Source organism: Mesocricetus auratus, unplaced genomic scaffold, assembly GCF_017639785.1.
Source record: "Mesocricetus auratus isolate SY011 unplaced genomic scaffold, BCM_Maur_2.0 Super-Scaffold_100015, whole genome shotgun sequence".
Lineage (NCBI taxonomy): Eukaryota > Metazoa > Chordata > Mammalia > Rodentia > Cricetidae > Mesocricetus > Mesocricetus auratus.
In genome coordinates, this window is record NW_024429198.1 from 37,236,117 (window position 1) to 37,252,026 (window position 15,910).

Sequence of the window (15,910 nt, forward strand, 5' to 3'; positions counted from 1 at the left end):
GCCTAGCCCCCTTGACAGCAAGATCATTAGCAGATCTTATTTTATTATTTGTGCTTCCTGACTTTTCCCCATACAATGTATTTTGTGATAGCCTGTATGAAGAGGAAGAAAGAAACAGGCTTTAGTGCTAGATATGCCGAAATAAAGAAGTAGAAGGAACAGGCTTCAACAGCAGAGTAACTGTCCACCTTTTGACAATATTGGGTGTCCTTGATATTTTCTGTCATTGAGAAGAAGAAAGGCCCGAGTGCAATTAGCTGCACAAGGAGGTGCCTTATGGACCCTAAGGTACTTGCTTACAAAGGTCAGGATGACTTTGATCCAGGTACATCTTCAAGCTTAATTTAAGAAGTGGTTTCGGGGGGCTAGAGAGGTGGCTGAGCTATTAAAGGCTAGGCTCATAACCAAAAATGTAAGTAATGGTTTTTGTTTTGTTTTGCTTTGCTTTCCTGCGGGAGTGTTTTGGATGATTTAACCAAGCGTGTTTTCCTTTTGCTTGTCTGAGAACTCTTACCCAGGCAGGGACCTCTGGACCTCATCACCTAAGGTCCAGCTTGTCACAGCTTGGACTCTGCTCCCTGAAGGATGACTGTTTTTTTCCAGTTAATACAACTCAGAGAACTAAAATGCTTCCACCAAACAGAAGGTTCTTCCTGCCTGACCCATGTAGAAGTATACTCTCCTTTTCGCACATGTTCTGGTTATACTGATAGCAGTTACTTACATTCCACTAGAAAGAACAGCATGACGGGTCTGAGCCTTCCTACTTGTCCAGTGAGCAGTGCTGGCTATACAGATTGTGTCCTGCACAGTAACGTTGTGCTCACCTCTTTCTGACCAACGAGTAGTCTCTCCTGGGTCCACACTCAGATTGAGAGGGTCCCAAGTCTGAGTCTTAAGTAGAAGGCTGAGGAGACAGTTTAGGGACCAATGAAGTTGGGGAAATTTGGGGTTCTTGGAAAAGCAGAGCAGATACTACCACACTATTAAGGCTGTCCGTATAACATCCTTGTTGCTGGGTCAGTAGTATGGGGTCAAATAACTTCAGTGGACGTTTCTATGATACCGTCACCAAGGAACTGGATAGTGTAGAAGCATGCTTATAGTCCATGTTATAGACAGTGAAGTCAACCATCATCACGTGTAACTTCTAGGTTGGGCGATTTGATTAGATAGACTATTTCTTTTTATCGCATTTGCCTGAAAAGATTTTAATGTCCATGTGACCTGTCCTTTGAACAGCACCCTGGTGGGGAAGAGGTACTGAGAGAGCAAGCGGGGGGCGATGCCACCGAGAACTTTGAGGATGTTGGGCACTCTACCGACGCCCGAGAACTGTCCAAAACCTTCATCATCGGGGAGCTCCATCCAGTAAGTCATTGCTTGGGTCTGGAGGTGCCTTTCTTCTTTTTCTGAGGCTACTGTTTGACATTGGTTAAGTCTAGATTTGCATCTACAGAAAACTTAAAAAAAAAGAATAGAACAAAAGCAATTTCTTCTGATTTTAGAATACTTTGTTTAAGACAGTGTCTCAATAAATAGTCCAGGCTGGCCTGGAGCTTCCTATGCAGCCCTGGCTGGCCTGGAACTCACTCCTCAGGCCTTTATTTCTCAAGTGCTGGGATTCAGGTGTGTATCACCATGCCGAGCCAGGACACCATTTTTGACAACCTTTCTTTGCTTTGCTTTTTTTTTTTACTATAGTTATACCTGTCCTCAAGGTTAGAATGCTGTTCTCCAAGGCCCTGTCTCAGGGACACCCCCCGTCTCTGAGAGCCCACAGAGAGACACTTCCACAGGGTAGAGCATCAGTTCAGTCAGTTTGTTCTTCAGCCAGGAAAGTAAAGGGTGGCCATGAGTACACTTTCCCCGATGAGAGACAAATAGCCCACTGCTCCAGCCCAAGTAAGCAAACAAGAAAATTCAAAGATAAGATAGAAAGATAGAGGCATATCCCTATTTTTATGTCTTATTATGTGTGAATGATGGCTCTTGTAAGAACCACAAATGAGGAAAAGATAAAAGTGGGCTCTTCTTAAAAGTCCCAGAAATCCATTTTAGAGCCCATTCTGTTGAGCTCTGTGTGTGTGTGTGTGTGTGTGTGTGTGTGTGTGTGTGTCTATCTGTCTGTCTGTTTCTGTGTGTGCCTGTGTCTGTTTGTCTGCTTGTCTATTTTGGAATTGCTGGGAGGCCAGATATACTTTGAGAGGCTCTGCCGCACTTATCTGGAAGGTTTATCAGCCCACACATTCTCACAATCACACTTCCCAGAAGTAACATGGGTGTATTGCATCTGCAAGGCCTGTCCTTGCAAGCATCCCTCCCTGTCCTGTTCCTTTAAGTTCTGTTCTCATGAGTCGGGAGGATGGGTTGCATTTAGGTCACCTCCTCATGAGGTTTTTCTGTGGTCAGCATTTAGATGCCCTTGGATTTTGATACCCTCAGCCTGAGGTTTAAATAATTGCTGGGAGATTACAGGCTTCACTGAGGCCATCATAACCAAAAGATGCATATCTTTGTGAAGTTGAGAATAGAGAAGGAAGGGAAGGGTTTTTTTTCAATTGTTCTCTGAATCAAAAGTCATAGTTCAACTCTAATAAGCCTCTAAACACCTGCACATATAAATAAGACAGTCAAGGATCCATTCTTAATTCTGGGACTGTAGACAAAAACGCCTCTTTTTCCTAAATCCTGTTAATTTTTGTTGTCAAACCACATGGATCAAACTTTGTATTTAACTTTGCTGAATGCCAAATGCTAGTCATTGAATAGTAATTTTAAAAAATTCTCAAAAAAGGTCAGCCCTTTGAAAAATGAGACTTTTACAGATATCCTATTCTTAATGACCACCCCTCTCCTTTTTCCTTACAGGATGACAGATCAAAGATAGCCAAGCCTTCGGTAAGTTTGCATAAGCATCTCAGATAGAGGAGTGATGGATAGAAGTAATTGACATGTACTAAATACAATGAAGATACACAAACTGGGGCAAAGGTCACAGCCTATACAGGTCTTTCTAGGCAAGGTAGTTATATAATTTAATTGACTTTGCAAAGCTTGGTTTGTGGTTTATTTCTTTTTTTTTTTTTAGCAAGTCCATGTGGTTTTGAGGAGAGCTTGTATGTTACTTTGTAAAACAAATGTGTTCCTTTTTAAAACATCGTAATTATCTATAAATTAAAGTCTAGGTGTACAGCTCAATAGAAAATTCTTGCCTAACATGCATAAAACCCTGGGTTCAATTTCCAGTAATAAACAGAGTAAGTTACATAAAACAGCATTGTGCTTTTCTCTGAAATATGTGATCTAAGCCTTATTTTCAGAGGACTTAACACCTGTTTCAGCTGAGGCATATTTTCCTCCCTAACTCTAAGGAGACTACCTGTGTCTCTCCCTTCTGTCTATCTTGTGGCATCTCCTAGCTCTTGAACTTGTAATTGCTTTGGTGTGTGGAGTAGCCGGTGGACAGAGCACACTTAACCAGTGGATTCTGGGACTCACACTGTCAGCATTAATGGAAGCCCTCCTGCCCATGTTTGCAAGAGGGAGCCGCTCTCAGTAAGACACGGCGGCTTTCTTTCATTTCATCATGTGTGACTCCATGGGTGTGAGTCTCTCACTGGAGTCTGCTTTTACTCACTGTTTAAAGCAGATCCTTTTGCTCTCAAGATTTTAAAGATGGACCAGCTTTGGGATATATTATTGTTTTAAAACAAACAAACAAATTCCCTTTGTTCCCTACTGTGATTTTGCTTAAACAAAGCAGAGTTGGGAGGAAGGGGGGTGACCCTTGCTGGCTATTTGAGAGGCTGGAAGCAAGTGACACAGAAAACAATATATTGCTGCTCTTCTGGGTGCTTGGTTATTGCTGCCAAATAAAACTGTGTCTTTAAGTGTTTCCCAGGGTCACATGCAGTCATCTGTAGGCTGGAGAATGTGTTCTGTGGTCTGATGTCTTAAACAACCACCATGCTTGGAGCTGGAGCTCAACTGTTGAGCACTGCACACATGTGTGTATTAGTCCTCAGTGTTGAGAAAAAAAATTACCTAAAATGTGTAGTTTAATGTTGAGAAATATGATGTACTGGAGAGTCTTAGCTTGAACCTGTCCAAAAGAAACTACATTGCCAAGTTAAGGTATTTATAAACACAGAAATTACACATCTTTAAATGTATCCACAGCACGGGCATACATAGAAGGTGTGAATAGTATCAATGCCCTTCCATGTTATTAATTTTCAAAACACCTTGTATTTGTCTCTGATCCCCAGACCCTGATGTCCACCTCTGGCTTCCAGTTGGTCTCTTTAGTCAGTTGGAGCTGCTCTCTTTAGTTCCTGGAGTCTCCACATTTCTTAGGAAGGCGTGAGCTGGGTTACAGGAACCTAACTGAGATATCTGGTTTGCAAAGGCCTTGGGAACTCAGTATATTTTTATATGAAGCTAATCATGATTTATGTTGTCTCACACGACCTTTGTAAGTCATTATACATGCCATAGACCAGTAGTTAGCCTTTTTTGCTACAAGTTGGAAGCCCTCCAGAGTGCACAGAAAACAGGTGGCTGAGGTCATTGCTGATGGCCTTGAAGGTTCCTTCCCTGCACCGAGCTGAGCCTGTCAGAGCCCTGGCCACTAGAGAAAATGGGCTGCTTTCTCCCACTGCTAAGTGGTGATTACAGCTTAAAGTCTCAAGCATTGTGGGTTTTAAGGCTATGAGGAAAATAGACAATCCAAAAAACTATATGATTTTGTTTTTTAAGTCTTACCTTTTTGAGGGTCATTGTCACCCTTGATGGTGGTGGTTAGATGCTAGGATCATTTTATATACTTATATTTAAACTTTTAAATATCTATTTCTTTTGTGTGTGTGCGCGCACACATGCTTGTGTGCCTCAAGACACACCCATAGAGGTCAGAGGGTAACTTTCAGGGGAGCTGGTTCTCCTTCTACCGTGCAGGTCCCAGGGACTAGGAAAGCTCAGGTCATCAGGCTTTGAAGCAGATACCTTTGCCTGCTGGGCCATCTCGACTACCCTTATAATAGCATCTTAAAAGGCTTGGGCATGTTTGAGCTTCAGCAATATTCTAACCTTACGTTGGTACCTTTATGTTAGCAATGCCTCCACCAAGGTGGGGGAGGCAAGGAAGGTCACCTGAGGTTGCACAGGGTCTCCTAAAATGTGTATACCCCTGCCTGTGTCACAAGCGAGTATCACAAGTGAGTGTCTGCCTCCTTACACGAGCTATCCGCCATTCGATAGTAGTGTAGTGTGCCTTCCATGAGCTCTTTGATGTCGTCTATGATTTGTTTCTTCTAGTAACTGAACATTGTTGTTTGCGTATTTAATTGTCTCTCAGTGTTAGTTATGCTCTTGAAAAATAACCTTGTCCTGATTATGAATTCCTACGGTTACCAGGATTTAAGATTGATTAAAAAGCTAACAGGTGTGACGTGTTCTTTTGAAATGACTTATTTGTCTTCCTCTACTGTGTCAGGAATCATAAAGGTGATGTGTCAAGGTTGGTGTGTGTTGCTGGGCTGCTTTGCTCATGCACCCCTAAAATGAACTTACCTTTTTTGGCGGGGTTTCCCTAACATGCCTCGCTGCAAACAGCTGCTTGCTTTACGTCATCTCTGCCACAGGAAGCGGCAGGTGTGACTTCCTGACAGGGATGGCCTATATGTCGCTGCTGTTGTTGATGCACTAACAGGTGTGGAATATTACAAGTGCTTCCTAACGTGTGTTAAAGCCTGAACGGGTGTGCTTCAGAGGGCCACGGGGTTTAACAGTTTGAGAAAGTATGCGGTTTTTGTGTTTTGTTATTCTCTCTTTCTAAAGGGTGCTCATGAGAAGGGCTATGCTTAGAAAGTGCTGGAAGGTAAACACCTTTATTTGTTGGTTAGGCAGAGAGTGCTTTCTCAGTTATTCTGGGCTCTCCCTGGTGTCATTCAGTAAGTTAAAGAAGTCTCATGAAAGCATATGACCTGACAATTCTTACCATTTTGGTTGACACACTTCTAATGTAGTTTGTGCACTTTTATTCCCTATCAGATTTGAATGGATAAATGAAATTTTTATGTCAGATTCCACGTTTTGAAGAATTAAATGTCCCTTCCAAAAGATAGTAATGTAGTCTTGTATATGTGTCCGTGGGCTTAAATGTTAAAAGTGTGGATTATTATATGTATTCCTTTAACATTTCCAAATGATAAAGCTTATGTTCTTAAGTAATTTAAATATAGTGCTTAAGAGGTAAGAAGATTGGACATAATCATCCCTTTTAACAATTTTTAAAAGATAGGAGTTGGATACAATGATTTTTTTATCTTAAAACAGGATTTCAGTGGTGGGGGGGTGGATACTCAGATGTATACTGAACTCAGTATTTTCTTTGTGTTCCAGGAATCTCTTATCACTACTGTCGAATCTAATTCCAGGTATGTGCTGCTGTTTCCTGTTTGTTTGTTTGTTTTGAGACAAGGTCTCTTGGAGGACTCTGGACTCAGAGTTGATCAACACCTCCCCATCTGATCCTCTGCTTGGATTCCCACTGTGCTGCTGCTGCTCAGCCTCCAGTCTGGGCATGCGTGGAATCACCTTTGGGGCTTTCTATCCTTAGGAGCTGTCAGTACTTTTCACAGTGAGCCCAGATGTCATCACCCTCTGGATGTGTCTACACTGAGGACCAGAGAGAACAAAAGGAGTTCCTTATTTCTATGGCAGCCAGTCCCTTGGCTGATGAGTGCTGTGGTTGTTCTTACAGGCAAAGTTCAGTTTCATTCTTCCCTGACACACGGGTGCCTTTTAATACCGTGGTCACTATGTTTCTGCAAGCATGGTTCAGTTTTCATTTGTTGTTACTCAAGATGAATCCCCTAATCCCGGCGCAGCCTGACCCTCTTGTTACTGGAGCCAGGGTTCCTTTCCATGTTCCTGTCCAAGCTCGCTTTTGGTGGTTCTGCCATGTTGACTTATAGACTCATAAACTTATAGACTCAAGCTCAAAACTACACGTTTGTGTTCCACCCCATCAAATTGTATTGTCCCTCTCTCTTAGTGTTCTAGAATGTTCTCTGCCTACTGGTGGTGCTCCTTGCCCTCCTTTTCCTGTCAGCCTATCTCTACTTGGAACTGAAGAGCCCCACTACACTACATACTTAACTTCCACACTGTGCATCTTATAATTGAACTTGTTCTCTGAATAGGTTGATACGTGAAGAGTGAGGTTATGAGGGAAGATGTGTGTGTGTGTGTGTGTGTGTGTGTGTGTGTGTGTAGTGTGTGTGTATACATAGTATCCTTGGGTGCTAAGGGTAGACATTAATTTCTATCTTCTAAAAAGTTGAAATTTAGAGATTGAAAGCCAATTTAAAAATTCCTATCTACATTAAAGCTCTTCCCAGCTGTGTCTCTGATTTTACCCATAACCTCTAATTTGTCATCTATTGAAACTTATAAAAACTGAACAATGTGTAAATTAGATATGCTTTTGAATCTGGGAGACAGACCACAGACTAAGTATTTGGGGCCTGGTTTTTTTCTTGACAGTTTAAATTCATGAAGCATTGATACTAAGTTTGGATATTTGAAGGAGGATCTGAGAATGTTAATGCTGAGTTTGAGTGATGGTCTTATAGTACTTGGGGTTCCAACTCCTTGCTTGGTAGTTCAGGAGACAGGGTCTGCTCTCTGCTGTAGAGCTTGCTGACAGTGTACTCCAAATGGGGACACTGGTCTTCAGATTCTCTCATCTCAGTGCTATTTCAAATGCTTAGTCAGTGCTTGCAAGAGAACATACCATACCAGGAGCATTCCCGGGTGTAGCTTGGTGATACGTAGCCTAGAGTTTAACGTCAGGAGAAAGTCACTGGTCCCAGGCAGCAGTGTCTGTTGAGGCAGCAGTAACAGCTCTCTGTATAAAGTCTGTGGAAATAGATGGAAGCAGGGCATGGGTGTGAGTCTTCTCGTGATGTCAGCAGTCTAGGGTGTGCATTGTGCTCAAGTTAATTTTAGCAAAGCCAAACTGCGCCTTTAGCTAACGTGGTTCTAGAATTAAGAAAAATATACTGTGATAGTCTTCCACCAGTGGGGGGGCAGAGGTTGTGAGGTCTCTGCATTGAGGATCACTCAAGCATCTCTTTGCTCTTGTGTCTTTCTAGTTGGTGGACTAACTGGGTGATCCCAGCCGTCTCAGCCCTGGCTGTAGCCCTGATGTACCGCCTCTACATGGCAGAAGACTAACCTGCTTCTCCAAACCAGGGACGGGGAAGACTGCCCCAGAGAAGGGAGAAAAGAAGCCAGTGTTAATCACTTCCGCTGACAGAAACCTTCCCCTGAGAAAGTAATTGTAATATATCTGTTTCCCTTTCCTTCTGTGTTCGTTGAACAAATAAGAAACTCTTTGTGCTCTTAAACTTTTCAAATGTGCCTTTTTATTCATCAACTTTATTTTGATGTTTCTTCACTACGTAATTTACTTATTGTAAGCATGATCTTTTTAAAAATATATCTGGCTTTTAAAATACACTATGTGTGCCTGTTTGTTTGGTATGATGTCTCTTTAGTGCTGTTTTGGTTTATTCAACAGCAGTGTTTAATGTGCTGATTATTCAAACCCAGGTTGTCTGGGTCATGAAGAAGCAGCCTCGGTGGTTGATTGTTCTTGTCTGAATCGTTCAGTGACAATTGCAGTTAACACATACCTATTACATGCGTGTGTATTAGTTGCTTTCTTGTCTCTGAGTCAAAATAACTAAAGGAAGCAACTGCAAGGAAAAGGAGAATGTAAGTGTCCGTCATAGCCAGGAAGGCCTAAGGGCTAGGATGCAAGCCTGGGACAACACTTTTGTGTCAGGAAGCAGAGAGCTAAGGCTAGAAACAGAAGTGGATTGTCATCTTCAATGACCCATTCCTGCTAGCTAGGCCATAGAGGCAAAGGTTCCACAACCTCCCAAGGCACTACCACTTGATTGGGACCCAGATGTCCAAACACATAATAAGCTTGTGGGGATATTTCACTTCCAAGCTGTAAATTGCCAGTGTTGTTTCTTTTCCAAGAAGATTAAAATTCAGAAGTCTTATCTCAAAGACTGGTAGTTTTTTTCTACTTGAAATGCATGATGCAGCATGAATGTGTGCTACACCATCGGTAAAAGAGGGGCCTCATTTTCTGGGTGTGGCAGATCACAGCAGCATGAACCAGCTCGTGGACTGGGGATGGCTGCTGCAACTGCCCGTCCTCTCTTTCTAGGTCATTTCCCCCAGAGACTCTCAGTTTCGTAACTTTTGAAGTTCTACAAACTCCCCATCTGGAAACAGAGGCATTGTGTGTATGGACTCTTCTTAGGAGATGCCGATTGAGTGAGTCATCAACACACCGCTCTGGAGATACTTGCTGCTTGCTTTTTGGCAGGACCCTAGCTGTTGAACGATGAGCCTTGAGAAGTTCGGTGTGGCTCAGCTCACTCCCTCACTGGACCTCTCGTGAGCTTTCGCTGTTATCCTTTGCCTGGTGCATCATTAGTATCCATGACTTTTCATCTTAAATGTAGAAGCCCAAGGGAGTGATTTACCAGAGGGTAAATGAATTTGTAGTGAACTGGGACAGGGTGACCAGAAGTGGCGATCTTAAGAAACGGCACACCAGAAAGGAGTGTTGTTGTTATGGAGCATGGATTGTTTTTTAAGGATACTTTTCAGTTGCTTTTATTGTATGTGCAGGAGTGTTTTGCCTGCACATGTGTACTACATGGGTGCCTAGTACCCACAGAGGCTAGAATGTTGTGAACTGTCATGTGGATGCTGTGAAATGAATCCATGTCTTCTGTAAGATCAGCAGAACTTAACCACTGAGTCATCTTTCTGGCATCACTGAGAATAGATTGTTTTGTAGTCGGTGGCATGAATCACCCTTTCCCATTATTTTCCATGGTGCTGAGTCAATGCAAGGCCTTGCACATGCTAAATATATTCTGTGTCACTGAGCCATTATCCAAGCCACTCTTGGTCATCACTAATTCTCGTTGTACAGTAGGGAGGGCCAGGGTCGGGCGATAACATGTTCACCTTCTCTATACAGTGCACTCTTCATCATCACTAATTCTCGTCGTGCAGAGGGAGGATTGGGTGATGACATGCTCACCTCCTCCATATTATACACTCTTTAGGTTTCTACCTCTAGACATTATTCCTTATGTGTTAGTCAAAGAGCTAGAGACAGAAGAATAAGGAGCTGTGAACCGGAGTTGACTAGTGCATGTGCATTCTAAAATAAGTTATATACTTATTAAGATTGTAACATTTTGCTAGAAAGCTTCAAACTTTAGGGTGTTGTAAAACATTTCCCTTAGGTCATCTATGAAGTGACCTACATGAATGTATTATATCCCAGATGGTGACAGGATTAATTTAAAAATCAATTTTGCCATCTGCTTATTTGAGAGGGAAGGTGTGTATAAGTGTGTACACATTAGTGTGAAGGTCAGAGTTCATCCTCGGGTATTATTGCTCAGGAGCTCTCTCCTTGGTTTTTGAGATAGAATCCCTCACCTGTCTTGCAAATTAGGCTAGTCTGGCAAGCCAGTGGGTTCCAGGGATCTACTGGTCTCTGACTCCCTCATAGTTAAATTAAGTATGCATCACCATGTCCAGTTTTTACCCAAGGCTGGGGGCTGAACTCAAACCTTCCCTCATGTCTGTGCAGCAAACACTGCTTCCCACTGGGCTAACTCTTTAGCTTCAACTAACGCTTTGCCGTGTCCACTGCGTAGCCTGTGTCCGAGAATGTGCGGAGGGTGTCGGGGATTGACAACACAGAGACTCGTTCAACGGTGTAAAGAAAACTTTAAGCAGGCCTCAAAAAGGCTCAAGAAAACTTCCCAAGAAAGGCCTCCCTCCAGAAAAGCTTCTGCTCTCTCTCTACCCCTGGCTGATTCTGCTCTGACCTCAGAAACTGATTTGGGTGTGTCAGAAGAGGCGGTTAGTCTTTGGAAAAGGTCGAGGTGGGGGGGGTGTTACCGTGGGCCAGCCCTTTTCAGGAACTTATTGTCCTAGGCATTGTATTGTTTTTAGTAAACATTGTCTTAAAACTTTAGTGTTGTCATGAATGATACTAGCATTATCTTCACATTCGTCTCACTTCACTGATTCATGGACTCAAGTGAAGGTACGTAAAGTTCTTGGAAGAAAACCAAAATAAATCTGAGTGATTTGGGGTCAGACAGTGGTTTCTTACATAAAAGCAGCAAAAGCACAGATAACAAAAGAAGAAACAGATACACCAGAATTTAAAATGAAAATCATTTGGGTTTCAAATGACACCATTGAGTAAGTGTAAAGAAACACAAAGAATGGATGGAAACACTTGATTCTACATCGTATGAGAGGGACTTACATTTATAATGTATTAGAAAAAAAACACAACTCGAAAAATATAGAGACTCACAACGGGGACAGAGAACAAGTGACTGGAATCTTAAACCTACATGGGACATATGTATCATGTCGCCTACTCAGGGCTCAGGGAGCACGGAAGGAACTGATGGTAGAAGATCCTAAGAACCCGAGGTTGGGGAGGATTTCTGGACAAACCAGGAACCTGGCATTCATTAACTCAATGTTTTTGTGGTTTCTGGTACAAAACCTACACAAGATCAAGTCAGTTAAAATTCCAGCATTGATGGAGGAGGGGCTCACCAGACCCCACCCCCTAGCTGAGGTGCTATTGGTGGCTTCTGGGGGAGGGGTGTGGCCTCTAGAAGGCTGCTCACAAAGTGTGTAGATCCATGCCCATATGCACGAGGCCACCACTAATTGGCTTCAGTGAATTATAAAAAAGAAGAACATGAAATTGAGGGAAGAATGAGGGGAGGGAGGATCTGAGAAGTGTTGGCTGAGAAAAAGACAGGTAGATATTTAAACAAATTTGTATATGTGTGTGAAATTACTAAATAATGGATAAATGGGGGAAAAAAACCTTCCGAGGCAAAAGATCAATATAGACCCAGTGAAACCACAATTTAGAAGCCTCTCTCTCTGTCTTTTTTTGTTTGTTTTTTGTTTTGTTTTGTTTTTCGAGACAGGGTTTCTCTGCATTGTTTTGGAGTTTGGAGGCTGTCCTGGAACTTGCTTTGTAGACCAAGCTGGCCTCGAAGTCATAGAGATCCTCCTGCCTCTGCCTCCTGAGTGCTGGGATTAAAGGCGTGCACCACCAACACCTGGCTAGAAGCCTCTTTAGCAAGCTCAATGTCGTTAGTTGTTAGGGAAATGCAAATGAGAATCTTAGTGAAGGTTACCTCACCCAATGCCACCCCACCCACACACATGGAATACTTTTGAGAGATGTGGAGGAATTGTGCCTGTCGGGTAGGTACGCAAAGAGTGTGAACAGCGTGGCCTCTTCGGGAATGGCAAGCCCTTCGGAAGTTAAGTGCAAAGCTGCATGACTAGCAGTGACTTTGCTGGGCGTATTCCTGGGAGTAAACATGGGTGCTCACGTAAAGACTTGTGGTGGATTCCCATAGGAAAACCACAAAGTGGACACAAGTGGAATACTCATGACTGGATAAACAAGATGCACTATGGCCATATGGGCCATGGGATGGCTCAATAGGTAAAGGTGTTTGCCACCAAACTCGGTCCTCTGGGTTAGATCATAGTAGACGGACAACTGACTCTCACAAATTCCTCTGACTTCTATAACGATAATCGAGGCTATATAGGGAAAAACAATATATTTATTTATCAGGGAAAGAGAGAGTCGCACATACCAGGAGTTAGAAGCGTGGCTGGCTTCCAGGAGAAAAGAGGGAGGCCCCTTTTCCTTTCACTACCTTTTATCTCTACCTTGACCCCGCCCTGTTGGGCGGGTAGCTTTGTGGGTTCACTCCTACAGACTTCCACATGAGCTGTCCTGTTAGCATTCTCTCTCTCTCTCTCTCTCTCTCTCTCTCTCTCTCTCTCTTTCTCACACACACACACACACACTTAGGCATAATAAGACACAATCTAATAGTATGGGCAGTGCATGCTACAGCATGTCTCAAAATCTGAAAGCATGCTAAGTAGGAGATGCCATTCCAAAACCGTGCATTTTGTGTGATTCCAGTATTCAGAACAGACAACTCTGTAGACACCATGGTTTTCTGGGGCTTCAAAGCAGGCCCGGGGAACAAGGACGGTGACTGGAAATGGGAACAGAGTTTCTTTTGGAAATAATGAAAATGTTCTGACTGATTAAGGTGTTAGCTGTGTGACTGTGTGGTCCTGAATAGTCTAAATGCCACTAATCTGTTTTGCATGAATTCTATCCCAACAAAGCTCAATTAGGTCAGAATACACTCACATCTGGGCGCTAGAACTATTCTCCAGCTCTTATCTCCAAGCCACCAGTCCTCTCACGCCAGGGTGGAAGTCCTCCTCTGTAACTTTGCTTCCTGCTGTTGTCACCATTTGAAATAGCCTCCCTCAGGGCTCTATGTGAAGCCAGAGAAGGAATTTTCCCTTCTACTTTGCATTGCTTACTTATGTTTTAGATAAATAGATGGCTTTGGCAATTGATTATAAACTATTTGTATGTAGTACTTTTTTGCAGCTAGTCCATCTAATGCCCACCTCTGCCTCCAATGCCACAGCCTTCTAGGCCTACAGCTTTTCTCTTTCTTTTGTTCCTATAAGATCTACTAACCAGTATTCTCTGGTCTGCCTAGGCTATTGTCTTTCTGCACTATGTCCCTGAGAGCTTAGTCCAATTCTTGAGATACAGGTGGTGTTTGTTATCTGAATAACCAAGCTAATAGATGACTGATGCCTCCTAACTGCTGTTCCATCTTTTTTTTTTTGGTATTTTCCAGACAGGGTTTCTCTGTAGCTTTGGAGGCTGTCCTGGCACTCACTTTGTAGACCAGGCTGGCCTCGAACTCACAGAGATCTGCCTGCCTCTGCCTCCCGAGTGCTGGGATTAAAGGCGTGCGCCACCACCGCCTGGCCTGGCTCCATCTTTAATCTGTATTTCTGATATTCTGTTGCCATCATCTTCAAGTTATTCTTGGTTGGCAGCATCTGGATATGACATTTGCTGTAAGCCTTGGCAAAGGTATCAACTTCAGGGCTGTACTGAACTATTCATTAACCATTTAGGACAGACTGTTTTGAGAATTGTAGACAGATGGTCAGTTCTGGGTTTTGTTTGTTGGAGTATGGGTGCATTTAGACTGTCAAGAAGTGAGGAAAATCCTGTCTAATATCCTTAGCTCTCCAGATCTTGTTGGCTTGTGAACTAGTGTGGAGATGGGTGTCATGTCTCTCTGGAAGTCCTTCCAGGAACTCAAGGGTGAGGGATGGTAGGACGTTATCAGAGACAAGCACAGAGGGTGAGGCCAGCCTCATGCTCTTAAGGCCAAGGAAGTTCTGTTCTGTTAAGTTTGCTCAGCTACAGTGTCTCACACTAGTCACTTGATGAGGCTCAGGTGGTGAGTTCCTTAGGGCCAGGGATGTTCACATTCAATTAACATGCCCAGTCCTGACTCCCCTCCATTTGTCCAAAGCCTGCAAGTGACACTCTCCTCCTGGAATAAAAAAAAGTGATTATTTTAGCATTCAAAACTTCCTGCTGAAGTCTGGCAGTAGGAAAGAAGACATTCTTATTTCTTTGGGGGACACATGGTCATTCACGTGCCCGCACTGAGCACCCAGTAGGTCCCAGGAGATTGAGTTACAGTAGCTGATGTTTTGAGTTGGAATTTTCATAAATCATAGAAAAGAAAACCCTTGAGGGAAACATGTGTGGCAATGCCACACTCACGAACGAAGACTAAGTGCTTTTGCTGTGCGTCCAATAATTGCCCTATTGACCCAAAGGAGTTTGGGTTTTCCGGTCCTGAGCTAAGAGAGTCTAATTTAAGAAGTCTCAGACACAAACAAAGGTGCTCGCTCCCTCTATTGAACAGCGCAGCAAATACAGTAGCCAAAAGGAACGAGGAACTTTTTATTGCTGTTGTTTGTATTTTAGATTGTAGTTTAATTATGACAGTTTCTCTCTTCTCTTTCCTTCCTCCAAACCCTCACATATACCTCTCCTCACTCTCCTTCAAACCCATGGCTTCTTCTGTCACCAATGTTTAATACATATATAGGCATATGTATTCCTAAATGTAACCTGCTGAGAACATAGAATGTTAATTGCCTGTGTGTTCTCAGGGCTGACTGGCACTGGATAGCAAATTGGTGTGCCCTTCCCTTGGGAGGACCTCCTCTTTCCTCAGGTGCCTGTAGTTCTTTGTGTAGGGTTGAGGTCTCATGGGGATCTCCCCAGCCAGTTTGTCATGTCCATTAGCATCCTTCTTGTTCAGCTCACATTTGGAAAGTCACATTGGTGAGACTTGATGGGTGTAGCTTCTGAGGTTGCCAGGAAGGCACGGTCTCTCTGCAAACTCCTCTGCCTCTTACAGTCTTTTTAAGCCTCTTCCACGATGTTCCCTGGGCCTTAGGCACAGGACTGGTTTGTAGATGTATCCACTGGAACAACTCTGTGTTCTGCTGGCTTGTGGTTGTCTGTGGTGGTCTTGCTGTTTTACCTTCTTCACAGTGGCTGTGCTTTAAACTATCACCCAGCCACTAAGGCTGGAGCCTGGGGGAATTCTGTTCCCCAATGGTTCTGTTGCTGCAGCTGAAGGTAGTTCTAGCTAAATCTCTATCATTCTTATAAAGTCCGAGATTCAAAGGCTAGGGTGAAAACCTGCAAGCTCGGAGAGTTACAGTAGCGATGGTTAACTTTCTTTCTTTGCTGGTGTTCCTAGAAGCCACTCCCTTCCACATCACCCAAACTGAAAAAACAAAACAAAACAACAAACAAGCTAAGTTTCTCCCTGCTACTTTCTGTTAGCCAGTTACTAATCCCACCTTTCTGGGC

The 15,910-nt window shown here is 43.2% G+C and overlaps 1 protein-coding gene across 1 annotated transcript in view; it reads left to right on the forward strand.

Moving 5' to 3' along the window:
• Nucleotides 1–8,526, forward strand: part of LOC101842475 (cytochrome b5-like) — a 29,638-nt gene extending 21,112 nt beyond the window's left edge. Inside the window, 9 exon segments of the mRNA NM_001281399.1 lie at nucleotides 1,243–1,371; nucleotides 2,872–2,901; nucleotides 6,406–6,440; nucleotides 8,163–8,231; nucleotides 8,234–8,271; nucleotides 8,273–8,288; nucleotides 8,291–8,340; nucleotides 8,342–8,348; nucleotides 8,351–8,526. Coding sequence (NP_001268328.1) covers nucleotides 1,243–1,371; nucleotides 2,872–2,901; nucleotides 6,406–6,440; nucleotides 8,163–8,231; nucleotides 8,234–8,271; nucleotides 8,273–8,288; nucleotides 8,291–8,340; nucleotides 8,342–8,348; nucleotides 8,351–8,354 — 378 coding nt within the window. The 3' untranslated portion in view covers nucleotides 8,355–8,526.
• Nucleotides 8,527–15,910: the final 7,384 nt, after the last annotated feature.